This window comes from Temnothorax longispinosus, chromosome 8 (assembly GCF_030848805.1).
Source record: "Temnothorax longispinosus isolate EJ_2023e chromosome 8, Tlon_JGU_v1, whole genome shotgun sequence".
Lineage (NCBI taxonomy): Eukaryota > Metazoa > Arthropoda > Insecta > Hymenoptera > Formicidae > Temnothorax > Temnothorax longispinosus.
In genome coordinates, this window is record NC_092365.1 from 825065 (window position 1) to 840360 (window position 15296).

The 15296-nt window shown below is 33.7% G+C and overlaps 2 protein-coding genes across 9 annotated transcripts in view; one reads left to right on the top strand and one right to left on the bottom strand.

The window, feature by feature from the left end:
• Positions 1–15296, bottom strand: part of LOC139818008 (fatty acyl-CoA reductase wat-like) — a 17861-nt gene continuing 2565 nt past the window's right edge. Inside the window, exons 1-12 of one of the 6 annotated variants that reach the window (XM_071786399.1) lie at positions 9509–10285; positions 8554–8908; positions 8275–8481; positions 3724–3863; positions 3521–3643; positions 3151–3276; positions 2848–2993; positions 2660–2769; positions 1990–2185; positions 1452–1691; positions 1114–1371; positions 1–867 (exon numbers count right to left, since the gene is read on the bottom strand). In XM_071786399.1, the coding sequence (XP_071642500.1) occupies positions 777–867; positions 1114–1371; positions 1452–1691; positions 1990–2185; positions 2660–2769; positions 2848–2993; positions 3151–3276; positions 3521–3643; positions 3724–3863; positions 8275–8353 (1509 nt within the window). In that variant the 5' untranslated portion in view covers positions 8354–8481; positions 8554–8908; positions 9509–10285 and the 3' untranslated portion in view covers positions 1–776. Of the gene's footprint in view, positions 868–1113; positions 1372–1451; positions 1692–1989; positions 2186–2659; positions 2770–2847; positions 2994–3150; positions 3277–3520; positions 3644–3723; positions 3864–4030; positions 4064–4462; positions 4736–8274; positions 8482–8553; positions 10286–15296 lie in introns of those variants that run through there. The other 5 variants (XM_071786398.1, XM_071786401.1, XM_071786402.1 and 2 more) reach the window with 5 other exon arrangements.
• Cadps (calcium-dependent secretion activator 1) overlaps positions 11218–15296 on the top strand; it is a 26418-nt gene continuing 22339 nt past the window's right edge. The window contains exon 1 of one of the 3 annotated variants that reach the window (XM_071786393.1): positions 11218–11706. The gene's annotated coding sequence lies outside the window, so the exon portion shown is untranslated. Of the gene's footprint in view, positions 11707–11974; positions 12134–15296 lie in introns of those variants that run through there. The other 2 variants (XM_071786397.1, XM_071786395.1) reach the window with 2 other exon arrangements.

Sequence of the window (15296 nt, forward strand, 5' to 3'; positions counted from 1 at the left end):
AGTATTGGAAATAATTTTTAATTATAACTTGTTAACTGGATGATATTTTATATATTTATATACATTTTCTAAATAAAATCAACTCTCTAAATACTTATCTTAAGATATTATGAAACACAGAGTCGTATTAGCATCTTAAGACATTTCTTAAGATGGTTTTGAAATAAGCTTCGACTATGAATACCGGCTATAAACTTCCACGAAAGAAAAGAGTCGTGGAGTTCACGGACGTAACATGAAATTATATAGTCTTTTGTAAAAAGTAATAGAAAAAACATTAATATAATATATTATAATAAAAACATATTTTAATCTTTTATACTGTATGTTATAACGTATAAATTAAGCATTACTGATTTTTTGTGTACAAAGTTAAAATACGAGTATTTAGTACAAAAATGATTTCTTAGTTATATTAATAAAATTTTCTTATATGTGTATTATATATTATATGAATTATGTAATAATCTTATCATGTTTATTTAAGAAAAGCCTTTCAATTATCTATACGCATTTATTTTGCAATAAATATACATATAGTAAAATTTATGTTTAGTAAAATTAAGATTATATTACGTTCGACACTTGTCTATTTATTTTACTTTGTTAATAACTTTTTAATAAGCAGTTAGCAACGATTAAAACTGCTTGAAGATCAGTTAAGATCATAAACTTGATAAGATATTATGCCACGCTTTAAGAAGGGTGGTACATCCCCTTAAGGTGAATATTTAATTAGAAGAAAAATATAATATGTGTAAAGAAATGTGTAAAAATTATGTGAATACTTTTATAAATATAATCCAGATGATCCAAACGATAGCAAAGACAAATAGAGTTTTGAAGGTTTGGTGTATCCAGTAAAGTCTGAAATTTATAATTTTATCGTTTAATAAAAATTAAAATAGAATTTAGATAAAATTAACCGAATATTAGGAGACATTTGTTAACTCTACTCTACAATATTGTAAGAGTATGCTGTAAAGATGTAAGACATAAGAAGTAAAAATTGACCAACTACGGTCGATTATTCTTGAACTGTAAAAGTCCCATTAGTCAATAGCTGTTTACGTTTTACTGCATACTCTTATGATTATTATGACGAGTCTTTACCGTTTATCTCTAATACGACTGATTTCTAAAGTACTGTCATCTTCGTTGAGTATAAAAAAGCGTACGCCTTTGTAATGATTAACAAAATAATTCGTCCAGTCAAATTTCTTCATGTAAAATTTAAATAATTGCTGATCCTGCTCATTCAGACGATTCCACATCGCTTCAACGTTGTCATAGGAATAACTCCCTCGCCTTGTAAGAAAGGGTGCCATTTCGTAGGATCTACTATGAATCTTTCTATATAATTTCCACATTCTAAAAGTCATATGAATTTATTATAATCTTTTGTTTTACATAATTTTGTTTTTAAGCATCCATTAATATTTCTGCAGTACCTCGGACGATAATTCATGCAAATGCTTATTGTGTCCACTAGTAAAGCCGGAAGCAAGTGACCGAGCCAAATGCAAATTCTATATAGCATTTTTCGTTGTAAAATTATTACAAAGGGCCTCCATTGAGCTTTGGGCAAGGGATATGTCTTCGTTATGTCGGCGATTTTATAGAACCATTCACCTATAGTAGGCGCGTCAGCCGGCGGTACGAAATTATAAATTAACATGTCTTTGCCTCTCCTACAAGATAAAGCTACTTAAGGATATTTGAGCCGTAATGTTTCTTATGTAATGTAATGTTACGTAATGTTTCTTCATGCATCGAAATGATAAATCATTTATGCGCTGATGTACACAATGTGCAATTACAATGTGCAATGTGCAATCATAATTTAAGAATAATTATTTTTATCGCTATCAAATACGTGTGGAGCAGATGAGAATGTATTAAGAATGTATCTGAATAATTCATTGGAATAATAATTTTGCTCGTAAAAAAGAGATTTTGCGTCATGGCGACTGTATCTATAATAATTACCTGAATTGAATAAAAACATCCCACGCGCTAGCAATTAATGCGTTTCCGGTGAGATCAACGGGAACAAAATTTGCAGGGATATAAGGATTGCATAGCATAAATCTTTGAAAACCACTCGATATAGACACCGTTAGCCCTATTTCCCCTAAAAAGTTGTTGTTCCATCCGACGAGCGGTTCGTTAGCGGTAGATGTAACTGAAAAATATGTTTATTATTTCTTTTTACTAATCCGCAGAAATTTGCGCACAAATATAACTATTATCACGATTTTTTGTTACTATCGCAAAATATTATTTCTACGCGAATTATGCTTACATTAATTTAATGTAAGCGTAATGATAGTTACACTTATGTAATAGAAATATATCCTTTGAAGTTTATAACGTGTATTAGAAATACGTATATTCAGATTTAATCTTGATACTTAACATTTTATGGAAGACAGCGTTTAAATACTAAATACTAAAATAAAATACTAAAAACAATATTGTTGTGATAATAATGAGAAAAAAAGTTTACATTGCATTTATTAATTTCATCGATGCTGTAATCTAGATCGGATAATTGTATAAGCATAAGCGATTAAAAGTAATAAACTCTCAAATAAAAAGAAAACTGTTACATTACAATCTTATATATTATAAATTATAAATGGTATAATTAATCTACTTATGGCAGGCCGAAATATTCCAATTGGTAAATCTCCGCCTTCATCTCTGAGAAGCCCTTCCGCAATCGCTTTCGTGAATGTATATGTATTCGGCCATTGTGAGGTAATTCTGCCAAAATGATTATTTAAGTTTCTACATTGAAGTATTTAATTAATTTACTATATCGAGGACGGGAGAAATACACACTTGGCTTTCTTTTCCTCCATTGTGTTTTCGGATAAGATATGTGTAAGCGTAATAAGATCTTTGTAATTAATAGGATAAGTGTAAACATGTTCTTCGATATGTTTCACGCAGAAATTCGCATATATGGTTGACACATAGATAAATGACTGCAAGATAAATGTCAATGAATAACGATTGCGGAATAAAATGTCGATTAAATTTATTCCATCAACCTATATTTGCGATGGATATTTGTGTGAAAATTAATAATATTTTAATTATTTTTACTATTCGCATGCGTTTACTCTTAGAAAGAAGAATTACCTTTAAGTATGGCATAAGTTTGGCGATGCGCAAAATGGTATCGGTAGCGCAAATATTTGTTTGTATTTGAGATTTGATTTTCTCCTGAAAGCGTACATTAGCTGCAAGGTGAAAAATTATAGATACCTGAAATAAATATTCCGTTTCACTATAACATTTGAAATATTTACAAAGAGAATAATAGAGAGAAAGCTTATTTAATGGCTTTAAATGCTTTAATGGTTGTAATTAGATTTACATAATATATGTAGCCTTTGAGTATACGTATAATACGTATACGTGTATACGTGTGTGTGCACAAGATAAATTTTTATGCGTCGAGATATATAATATAGGCGAGAAAGTAACAGGAATAATTAGAATTATTTACCTTATATATTAAAATGTTCTTATCATTTTCCGACAAACCTAAGTTCTTGCAATCGAGATTGCCTACGATTGGCACGACTTTTTTACGGAAATTAGGTATTTCCTTTTTCATACGGTCATAAAGCTACAGATTATATATTTATATAGCAAAATGTTTCACGAATACATCATGGTTGTTCGATATCGCTTTCACTCTGCACTCACCGAACTCTTAAACATTTCGTCCAGTCGACTTTCGGGACTCTTGTCTTTTTTCGACCGTATTAATAAGTACATCGTCGAAATGTCGGGGCAACTTCGTAATAGTTTCTCGATTAAGATCTGTCCAAGAAATCCGGTACACCCTAACAAAATAAAGCTATATGCATTCTACTTTGTGTAAAACGATATCTTGAAAACTATATATTTCAATGTGTATTAAAGAATTATTATTAATTAAAAAATTAATGTTTAGTAAGTTTATGAACAATAACTTAAAAAATAATTTGCTATTAAATTACGCATGACTTACAAATATTATAATTTTATATACACTTTCTGCCCCCTACAAAGTATATGCATATATATATAGATTATTTACATTCAGTATAACAGAAAAGAGACAATAATAAAACTTGATACATTGTGTGTGTGTGTGTGTGTGGTTAGATGTTTATTTTTAAAGTTTATTTTAAAGATGTTTTAACAGTGAACAAGAGTATACTGTTTATAGAAATACATTAATTATTCATTCTAATAAATTTTCTATTAATAATAAAAGTTAATAATGCATTTCGTATATTTATACTGTCATAACATAAAGATCAATGTATTGATCATCTTAATATTATCTTTACCATAAAGAAAGATATTTCTATGATAGAAAGAGAAAGAAGACATTTAGTAGCCTTAATTCGTAAAATTAATATTTTACTTTATTAAATACATTGCACTTGATAAATACCTGTAATAAAGATCGATTGTCCGGCGTAAAAATTTTGTATCGGTGTTTCATGTTTTATATCTTGTTCATTATTCATGATAAGCAAAATTAATATTTAAATTAACAATTAAAAAATATGTTAGTTATATCTTCTATCGAACGTCTGCTTGATTAGACGCTATTACTAGGACTACCTCAAATAGATATTCTTACTCCGTATATATACACAAGTGTATGCGATATATGGTATCATGCAATTATATGTATGCATGTCAGTCACTTATCAATTTCTGACATACATTCTTCAAATAATATGTGTATGAATCATTAATATTAATATAAATTAAAAATAAATTTAAATGTCTAATTTGCGTTTCTGTGTCAATACTACTATACTAAATTAAAAATTTTGAAACTTTGTTCCTTAGGCAGATCTAAATTTGTAAAAAAAAACCGCAAAAAATAATTGTATTTTTTAAAGTTAGATTACATCTAACTTTAATAAAGATTACTTATTTTAAAAGTTAATAAAATTATTTTATATTGTTATCAAAGGTGTAAGTATGCCATTATAATACAAAACGCTTTTTGAGATTAATACAATAAAAAGTTTAATTTAGCAGAATTTATTCATACATCAAACAAGTCTTATTAATTTGGGATTTTATGTAGCGACCATTGCTAACGATTAGTTTAATCAACGTGCACGTTTTTATAACTCGCAATCAATTTTTAATTGCTATCCGCAATTAAGCAATAATACACAGTGTTATCCAATTAAAAACGTAATAGGCATACGAGAATAACTGACGCAAAAATTAATTATTAATATCAATCATAATATATAAGAAGACAGTTCAGCATTAACAAAAAAGGCTTTGTTGTAAGCGCGACAAATCAACAATCACATGATTCGTGTATAATAGTATAGTCTCTAGAACTCAAAAATTAATACTAGACTGGCTATCTGCTTAATAACTAAAAATTGTTTTATCTAATTAGAACTGTGTAAAAGTATAGATCATTATTTATTTTTTGCGGTTTTTTTTACAAATTTAGATCTGCCTAAGGAACAAAGTTTCGAAATTTTTAATTTAGTATAGTGGTATTGACACAGAAACGCAAATTAGACATTTAAATTTAATTTTAATTTATATTAATATTAATGATTCATACACATATTATTTGAAGAATGTATGTCAGAAATTGATAAGTGACTGACATGCATACATATAATTGCATGATAAATATCATTACGAATATAATTACGAATGCAATTTTAAGAACGCAATGATAATTCCTCGATAGTTTTATTTTGTAATATTTAATTCTAGAGGAATATATGATCTCTAGAATATTATTGCTTTAAATATTTCAGTTACAAAAATTATAGTTTACGAAAAATTATAATTGCATGTGTATATATATGGAGGACTTATATTTCTATTAAAATAATATTATAAAAATAAATTCTCTCTCTCTCTCTCTCTCTCTCTCTCTCTCTCTCTCCTTGTTTCCTAAAATATTATTACTTAGATTTACCAAATTTATCATTCAATTATTATTTAAGCACTATTAAGTCTTTTTATAATTAGTCTTGTAATGATAAATTTTATATTGTTAAATAAATTGTTAAATGTTCTTTGAGAGAATACTATCGTTTTTATCATACGACTTTGCATTTGTTTTCATTCCTGATTTATAAACAATATAAGATTAACATTTTAGGCTATAAACCGCTTTCACGGATTTCTGTTTAATTCGCAATTTGATCACGAATTAGAACATTCCATGTAAAATTTTCCGTTACAATCTTATCATTTTTGTTTGATAATATCAGAATGAATCTGAAAAGATCTGACTCTTGTATATCAGTAATTATGATTTTTCTATTATATGTTTCTTACGGAAAGAAACGATTGCACATATAAAATTTATACATAAAAACGTAGAATTAGCGGCGTATTTTGTTGTTGTAAAATGTTTTCGTTTAATTGGCGGTAATGTGTACGGCGCGATGCTATCGTCGTGAATAATAATCATCATAAATGCGCAATCATCTTCAAGGCAATATAATGACGTCATTAGACACCATTATTTATAGGTTGGTATATCTGAGAATCAATTCAAACAACGCGCTAAGGATACGACAACTCATTTATAATTATTCAGATTCTTTCAAAGATATTTCATAGTGTTGGAAAATATTGAATCTGCGACATGTAAGTTTTATCGTTAAAAGAATGCAAGAGTTAGGATTTATAATATTTTTATTGGTACATGTATAAATTGGTACGACGCCCTTCACGAAATGAGGGAAGTTGCAGGTTCGAATCCTGGCTGAGATAATATTTTTTGCAATAAATTCTTTACAGTTTTTTAAAAATAATTAAATCGTGCCGATTTAATTTCGGGGAGGGAAGGGTATATTAATGTTCCAACGATAGATACCGCGCCTAACTCGTTTGGTTGTTTATTAATTTGTTTACATATATAAAATTTCAATTAACAATGTAGATATAAAGTTTCAATTAATAATGCAGATACAAAGTTTTAATTTAACAATATATATGTAAGTAATATAACTTCTGTATTTCTGAACTTATAATGCTTTTAACTGTTTATTTTACAAAATCTATTGTTTGCACAATATCATCGTTGTGAACCGAATATACATATCGCGTAATTGCGTCTGGTTCAAAATTTATTTCTCCTTTTCTCAGCTCTATCCATCGAGGAGTTCGTCGTAAATTGCAAAGTTTTTGTGGTAAATGTCGCCAACCAAGTGGCACTGAATTTAATGATATATGCACCATCGTTGCAACAGCAAAGTGGTTCGAAACGGCACCGATCGTGTCTGATCGATGTTCGTGACTACTACTACTGTCGTTATACTTTTCGGCCGTTCAAATTTACGTTTGATCTGACATGGGGCGGCGAGCGCGATAATGTAATTGCATTAAAATTATACACCATCGATCGTAGCCTATTAATAAAATCAAATTTCCACGTTGCAAGTGCGATCGACCCGCGGTCACAGTCGCCGAAATCAGATCCCTGCTACTACTGTTCCCGCTGCCCGAAGCCAGAAATTGATACTTGATCAAAACCTGATTGTCTATATAAACTAACAAACCCGCTATTCTTGTTCACTTTTTCAAGACATACTTTCAACTTCTGCCTCAAGTTCCATAACCGCGCAGGAAGTCGCACAAAAAAATCAGTAATAACTTATCGCACGTGCGCGAAACGAAAGTTGAGGCAGTTTCGGCAGCATTGCGTCATGCTTAGACATTACTTGCTTTCGTCGATCATAAGATACGAGTATTTTTATATAGATCGCATCGCCGAAGAAATTCCGATTTATCTTGTTCGCAAGCGACACTTTATGCTATAAATAGCAATGACGAATGAACTACCGCGATCTATTATTACTAAAGAAAAGAACTTTTAAAGGTATAAAAATTAAAATAGATATGTAAAAAAAGTTAACTAATTTTGATTGACAAAATAAACAAAATTAAACAATAATAAGTAAATAATAAATAAATAATAAAATTAATTATTTGGAGGTTAAAATTATCTAAATTCTTGTTTCTTAGAAACGTTTAACTTATCTATTATACCTAATTATATAATTGTTAAATATGTGATGTATTATTTTAATAATAGATTATTAAATTATTAATGTAACTCTGAGATATATGTTTCCTTTTAAATATTTTCATGATACGTTTCTACAGCCACCTTACGTCTTTAAACAAGTAGATTTGTCAAAACACAGAATCTGCGTAATAAAAATCAGTAATCTTGAATGTGTTTATCGGTCTTACGGACATAGCTGGCCTTCGTTTTTTCACATAAGATCAATATGTGTGCTGGGTTTCTTGTAACGTCAATGTACTCGTACATGGATAAGGAAAAGGCGATCGATGCAGCGTGTATTTCTTTGATATCGCGTCACGCGAAGCGGTAAGAATAGATGCGATTTGTCTCGGTTAGATAAGCCAGTAGCACATTGCATCGTATCTCAACAAGTTCTGTCAATAGAAAGTAACAATATACACAAATTGAAATAAAATTTATGATAGAAAAGTGATTAAACTTCTTACAGAGCGCATAAATAATTAACTCTTTTTCCACTTCTATTTGATCATTAGAGACGGCGCTAAGCTATTCGGCGCCCTCATGCCATGCTTAATTCGTTTAATGTGTTACGTCATCCCTGTTTATTATATATTGCCTTGTTATCAGAATAGTATTTTTTTAAATAAATTTATTTGTTTGACACATTAACATCATATAACTGGTCAAACTTAATCATTTGTGTCCTCCAAAAGCCACCAATTGAAGAGGACCTCAGAAATCGAAATCGATTATTGGAAATCAAGTACAATTATTTGTATTAGGAAAGTTGATTAGTCGCCACAACTGCGCCCCAGACTCGTACTGACCATCGATTTGTAACTACAATTATTTTAATATATAATTTAATATATAATTATTTTCTTTAATTTTTAGCTTAATGTTACGGATTTTATTTTTATTATCTTGTACCTGTCTAAAAAGAGCTATTCATTCAAACAGTATTATAAACAAAAAGATTTCAGATTCAGTAATCTTTAGTCATGTTTAGTGGTATTTTTCAGAAAAATTTTTTTATCTAATTTTCAGAGGAAATTTATCATCGGAAGGAATTTAACTTCTTTTCTTATACATCTTTTTAAAAATTATAAAAAATGCTAGAAGAGCTCAGGGAAATTCTGATTCTTTTATCTTCATTAAAAATTAAATTTCTTATTGTACATTTTATAAAGATTTTATATTGCATAATATTCCTTGTAAAAAGGAATTACTTTAGAAACTATAATTCTTCCGTTTAAAATTAAATTTCCCACGTTGCTAAGCAATCGTATGAGATGACACATGTACGAAGTGCGCTAACGCGATTTCTCGACTTATCATTAGGCCCACTTGACCCAGAAAACCGCAAAGAGTACTAGTCACACGGTTCTGGCCTCAAAAAGCTCTCTGGATTGCATCTGCCATTATTTTCGAGCAGCTTACAGCAAGAACGAGAGCGTGCGGAAATTTACAGACGGACATTTCTCAGAGCGATTAATCCCCGATTCCCTTTACTAACTCTGTCGCAGTTTCGCTCCTTTCGCTTCACCCCTTTTGGTTTCCACGCGCTTTTCCATCCCTCGTAACCGCAGTCAACGGGTTCCTCTCGTTCTTCTTCTTAAGCGACTTATGCGTCCGCGCGAGAAGTCTACCCTGTGAATCTACGTGTGGCAGTGCAAAATGCTCAGCTGCTGTGAGGACGATGATGACGATGATGATGACGACGACGGTGGTGGTGGCGGCGATGGCAACGGCGACGGCGGCGACTACCACCGCGCGCAGCCGATCGATGGCCCAGTGCCACTTCGCGCACGCAGCCCGTCCTTACTCCCCTCGCTCATCCCCTCCTACTCCCACCCTAACGATCTGTCCTCATCGTGCACCCTCTCGGGGCGCGGAAAAGGCCTTTCCCGCACTCCGGCCCGCGAGCGAGCGCACCCCCTTCCTTCCTCGCTTCATCTTGTCCTCCTATGTTCGCTCCTTTCCACTCTATCCTGCGTCTTTCATGCATCTCTTCGTCTTTTATGATCTTCTTCTACTTTGAGCTTCCCTTCGATATCGCGTTACGCGTTCCTTACTGTATCCTTGGTTGATTCTTTTTTCAAGAGGATCCTCGGAATTTCTGTTTTGTGCAACCAACCGCCTTTTACCTCGATCGTATCTGAGATTTTTATTCTGAATACGTTGCATGTCCTTTTTGTGTTTCTTTGAATTATTTTCATTGTACCAAAATGTTAGTTACGAAAGAATTCTTTCTTCTAGTTTATCTTTTATTTTGTATATATTTTCTAAGTCGTTTGATGTGTGTCCCTCATACATCTGTGAAGTACTTTTTTTAACATCTGAGAAGATTCTTTTCGTAATTTGTATTCAAGAACTGGAGTCCTTTAAGCTGCCAACCCAAATAAGGGACCGTTTGTCACTGTGAGCATTTCTTTTTCGTTTTATTTTTCCATACGTTCTCAAAGACTCGGTGCTTATATGTAACGAGCCCTCGATTTTTTCCCAAATAAGTAGACTTTCCTCCTGTGTAGCCATCTCTTCTTTTTCTATTCTCCTTCTTAGGGCTCTTCTATTCTTTTCCTCTCTACGAAACGAACGTCCGTCACGTAATGTGCTCGCCATCGCCGTTGCTGATCTAATCGCAACCGTGATAGCACTTTTTAGCCTAGCTCTTTGCGAACAACATAAAGCGCCGTTTCTCCTCTGCAACCACCGTTTGACCGCCGTAGATCTTTTTTCCCCTTGATTCGGTCCCCTCTTCATGACTGCGCCGCGCCGGCTGGTCATTACTGTGGCTGCCTCTCACTTCGATGTTTTTTTAACTCTTTCAGTCTTCCACCCTTTCTTTCTCCCTCTCTCCTTTTTGTTGATTGCGATATCTGCTTTTCCCTTCATTCTCTTCTCTATATCTCAATCTTTCTTTCTTTCTTTCTTTCTTTCTTTTCTTCGCTTTAATACTTCTTTACTCTTCTTCTTCGTCCATTTTCCTCCCTCTTATTGTTTTTCATTCTTTCTCTTTCTTCTTTGCTAACGTCGACATTTTCCTACCTCTCTACCCTTGCCTCTTTCTCTCTTTCCCACTGGTTTTCCCACCCCGTCCCAACATCATCCCCTTCTTCCACTCCTTCTCCCTACCACGGCAAAACGGCAGTCGACGGAGCGGTCGCAGTTTGAACACGCCAGCTTGCGGATCACGAAGGGTCTGTCCATCCGCCGCTTCCACCCTCGCAGACGATTCCTCTTCTCGTTCCTTCGAGCGCCGTCCAACCTCATTCTTTCTCCCTCTCTCTCTCTCTCTTTCTCTCTTTCTTTCTCTCGTTTTTCCCTCTTTTGCTTTCTCTCTCTCTTCTCTCCTTCTCTCTCTTTCTCTCCCTATCCTTGCATTCTCCTCTCTTCCGATTCCTCGCGTTCATCCCGAACGACCGACGTTCGTCCCGCTATCGAGCGTCGCTCGATCTATTTTGCAAGTGGATACGGCACGCACCGGTCAGACCTCAGACCATCACATCGTACCGCCGCCGCGCCGTGGCATCGTCGTTCGCTGTGCTGTTCGCGTTCTTTCGCAATCGCAAACGTCGCAGCGGGATGGCATTCTGGCAGACCAGGGAATCCCGACCACGCACCGGTTGATACAGGAGGTTAGTCCACATCGAAATACTCGCGATTTTACGCAAGTACACGTCTCCATCTCAGATCGAGCTTGCAAGCTCGCTCAATGGGAGACAGCCGGAGAACCGTCGCTCCGAAGCCCTTTGACAGTCCATGGGCATCGTAATGACACACCCAGGCCACGAAACGTGCACCATTGAGTGCGCCTAGGGCAATGGCGAGCCTTGCTTCGAAGCCGCGTTCGACACTGCTAGATCAATAACACGCCGCAAGGAAAACTCGTACGCGCGGAAGCTTCTCGGTCGGCCAGGAGTTCGCACCACCGTGCGGTCCGCCTTCGCGATCTCTAAAACGCAATAACTGTCGTGTCGAGACGCGTGCCGTGAAATCGTGTCGGATTATCGGATCGTCGTCGTGTAGTGGTGATGACCAGCCATTGGCAAACTGACCCAAACGGTAATGATAATTTTCTTATTATCGAACAATTAATCGGCAACAGTAACGGATGATTTATTTAGTTCACATTAGTTGACGATGGCTTTAGGTCGACCATCTACTAATCTCTGTAAGCTAATGGAGGATAATTCTCGGGATAATCTGTGTGTGATTTGCTAAAATTAATAATCTAATTAATTCAGACCAGTTGGCGTTGGTTCTGAATTTACATTGCACCAGCTAGACTGCTAGCTGGTTTACGATATTCTAACAGATTAACGATAGTCGTTAAGTCTTCCCGAAGCTTCAACGAGGCAATTTCTGCTGGCAAGCCGGACGAGGAAGTCGGATTCCGCTTCGGCGAGCGTGGAAGGACGCACGTAGCGGCGGTGTGTCATATAGTAAATCGAGGCGGCTATCGATTTTTTACGTGTGCGCCTCGTCGGCTTGAATGTCGAGGATGAACGGAAACGTCGCGGTTGATATCGGCATCCGATGGACGTGAAAGCCAATCGAACGATGAGATTACACGTTTCTATGCGAATTAAACCGTGGTTCTATATGGCTGCTCTAGAAGATCTCTCGCAAGCCGACGATAATAAACGTAGTGGTGCACCGAAAAATTCCCGTTGCGATTACGATTAGAATTTCAACAACGAGATTAGAATTTTAACAAGAGATCCAGCTGGTATGCAAAAATTCAAAATAACGCTTTTTGATTGAATTTTGACGAAAAAGCAATTTTTTTTGGTCAACTTCTATTGGACAATTTTTTCCCTGCACGATATTGAATGCAGGTATAGAACATTCCAAAATATTCAATTTTATTTTTATTAAATATTTCTTTTGGTAAATTAGAATTTTAATTATTTTTAAATTGATTCTGTTTTGGCATATTAATTATTTTCGTACCACTATATTAAATGTCTCGATGTTAAAATGGCTAAAAATAAAGATTTTTTGCAAACGTCAAAAATATTCCACCATTGTAAGTTTTGCTTTTTTAAGACATTGATGCAATTTAGAATTTTAAATTAGATGCTTAAATAATTGCAATAAATAATTAAATTCAAACAATCAAATCAGAAGAGTCGGCAAATAAACTGTAATTGAAACTAGCCTCATGGATTCTATAGTGTGTGTATCCTGTATATAAATTTGATATAATTATTGTGAAAATATATATGTAATGTATTTATATGAATTATATTACCAATCGTCTCGCTGGCGTTGCCATTATGCTATTACTAACTATAAGTAGTAGAGATCTACATTGGGCAGGACGAGGATAACGAAATCGGAATCTCATAAACTATATGGACGATATATCGCTCCTTCTATATTTAGACATTTTTTATCTAGTATTGGAAATCGCATCGATCATATTACGGACGATTTTCCTTATGCAGAGACATATACATATGTGCAGTATAGCGAAAAATGAAGCGTGCATGGAGCATATGTTGCAAAATCAGTCTACGTTCGGTCTTCGAAATGGAATGAGATTTTTCTGTGCCGTACTTTGTGAATGGTGTATCAGCGACGGCATCGCCATTCAAGCTGTTCACAGAACGATTTATCGACCATGCGGGAGATATAGCACTGTCGTGTTTTAATGTACAGGAAAATTTAAAGTCGTGTTTTCTTTGGCATTCGCTGTCGCGCAAATTTACGAAGCAGAAATAAAATTTAAATTACATGTGCGTCGATCATCGTTGTATTGAAATCCCGTTTATAGTTGAGATATTTTCCTTGTCATGGTTGGGCAACGAGATATTCTAAAAGTTGTTTACCTGCAAATTCTTCAACGAATATGAACATGTTTTTCTTAGCAAAGATTGTCTGAAGGCAATTGCTAAAGCAACTATTTAATTTTTAGCAGTAACTATACAAACACTTTGATTCCAGCTGAAATCTTTATTAAAATTAATTACTAAAATTATCATATATTTATTTTTTGTGTTGACGGCCTTCATTAAATGTCTCGACATTTCCATATAGCCATTATAGAAAATTTATAAAACATGACTATTATTTTATATATGGTATGTATAACGCTTCGACATTAAAGGCGACTACTATTTTTCTATGACTGTATAACATCTTAAATTTGTAAAAAAATTAACTTCTCTAAATGTTTATAAATTATAAACGTATAAACAATTATTTTATTGCATGTACAAGCGATATGACACTCGCTATTGCAGGAATTGAAAATTTTTATATAAATAACGTGAGAAAATTTAGTTAGTCGTTTTTGAACTTGTGTATTCTAAAATTTGTTGAAACGAATCTGACGTAACGCAATGTGGAATACGTGCTGGTAAATAGGCCGGTGAAAATCAATATATTTATTCTTTCGCACGGTTCGATACAGGTAGTACTCTATGACGTACTGGTTTAATCTTGATAAAAAACATGACCTCGTAAACGATAAAAATAATATCGCAGGTTTTACCGGGTCTAACTTTAACCCTCTTACCCCTTGTCTCGGCTTTAATGTAAAAATCAAGCTATATAAAAACAGACAGGAGGAAGTGCAGTGCATTTTGAAATAATCGTCCTGTCATATATTCTCGTGTGCTCAAAATAACTCGCAGTTACCTTCCGCTTATATTTTCCCTTTCGTGTTTTTCCTGCAAATATCATTTCTGCTAAAGAGAAAATTAACATGCATCTCTTCGATAAAGATATATAAAAACGTATCGTGAAGAGGCGACAAGACTCGCCGTTTGTGAAAATTGTCATGGATTGATGGAAGTGACGTGCGCTATGATAATAAGTGGATCAATGTGCGCCATATTTAATAAGCGCAGATAAAGGAGCGCATCAATGTCGAGCTGAAAGCATTGGCATATGCCTGGAAATTCGATTGACACGGCATTTCCTATCACCGGCCGAAGAGCCTCCAACATCGGAGACAGTAACAAAATTTCTGATGAAAGTGACGTTTTTAAAAAATCGCTATAAACGTAATGAAAGAGTTATATTTAGCGCTAAGTCAATTTATTATTATAATAGAACTATAAGTCTGTCTTTCATTTTTCTTATTATCAAATTTACATCACTATTACACATATCTATTTGCTTTTTTCTTCAAGCTTTTTAAAATGTACTATATAAGAAGCAAAAATTCTTTTGATTATAAATAATTTACAGAATTATTTTCTTACCTTAAGTAATT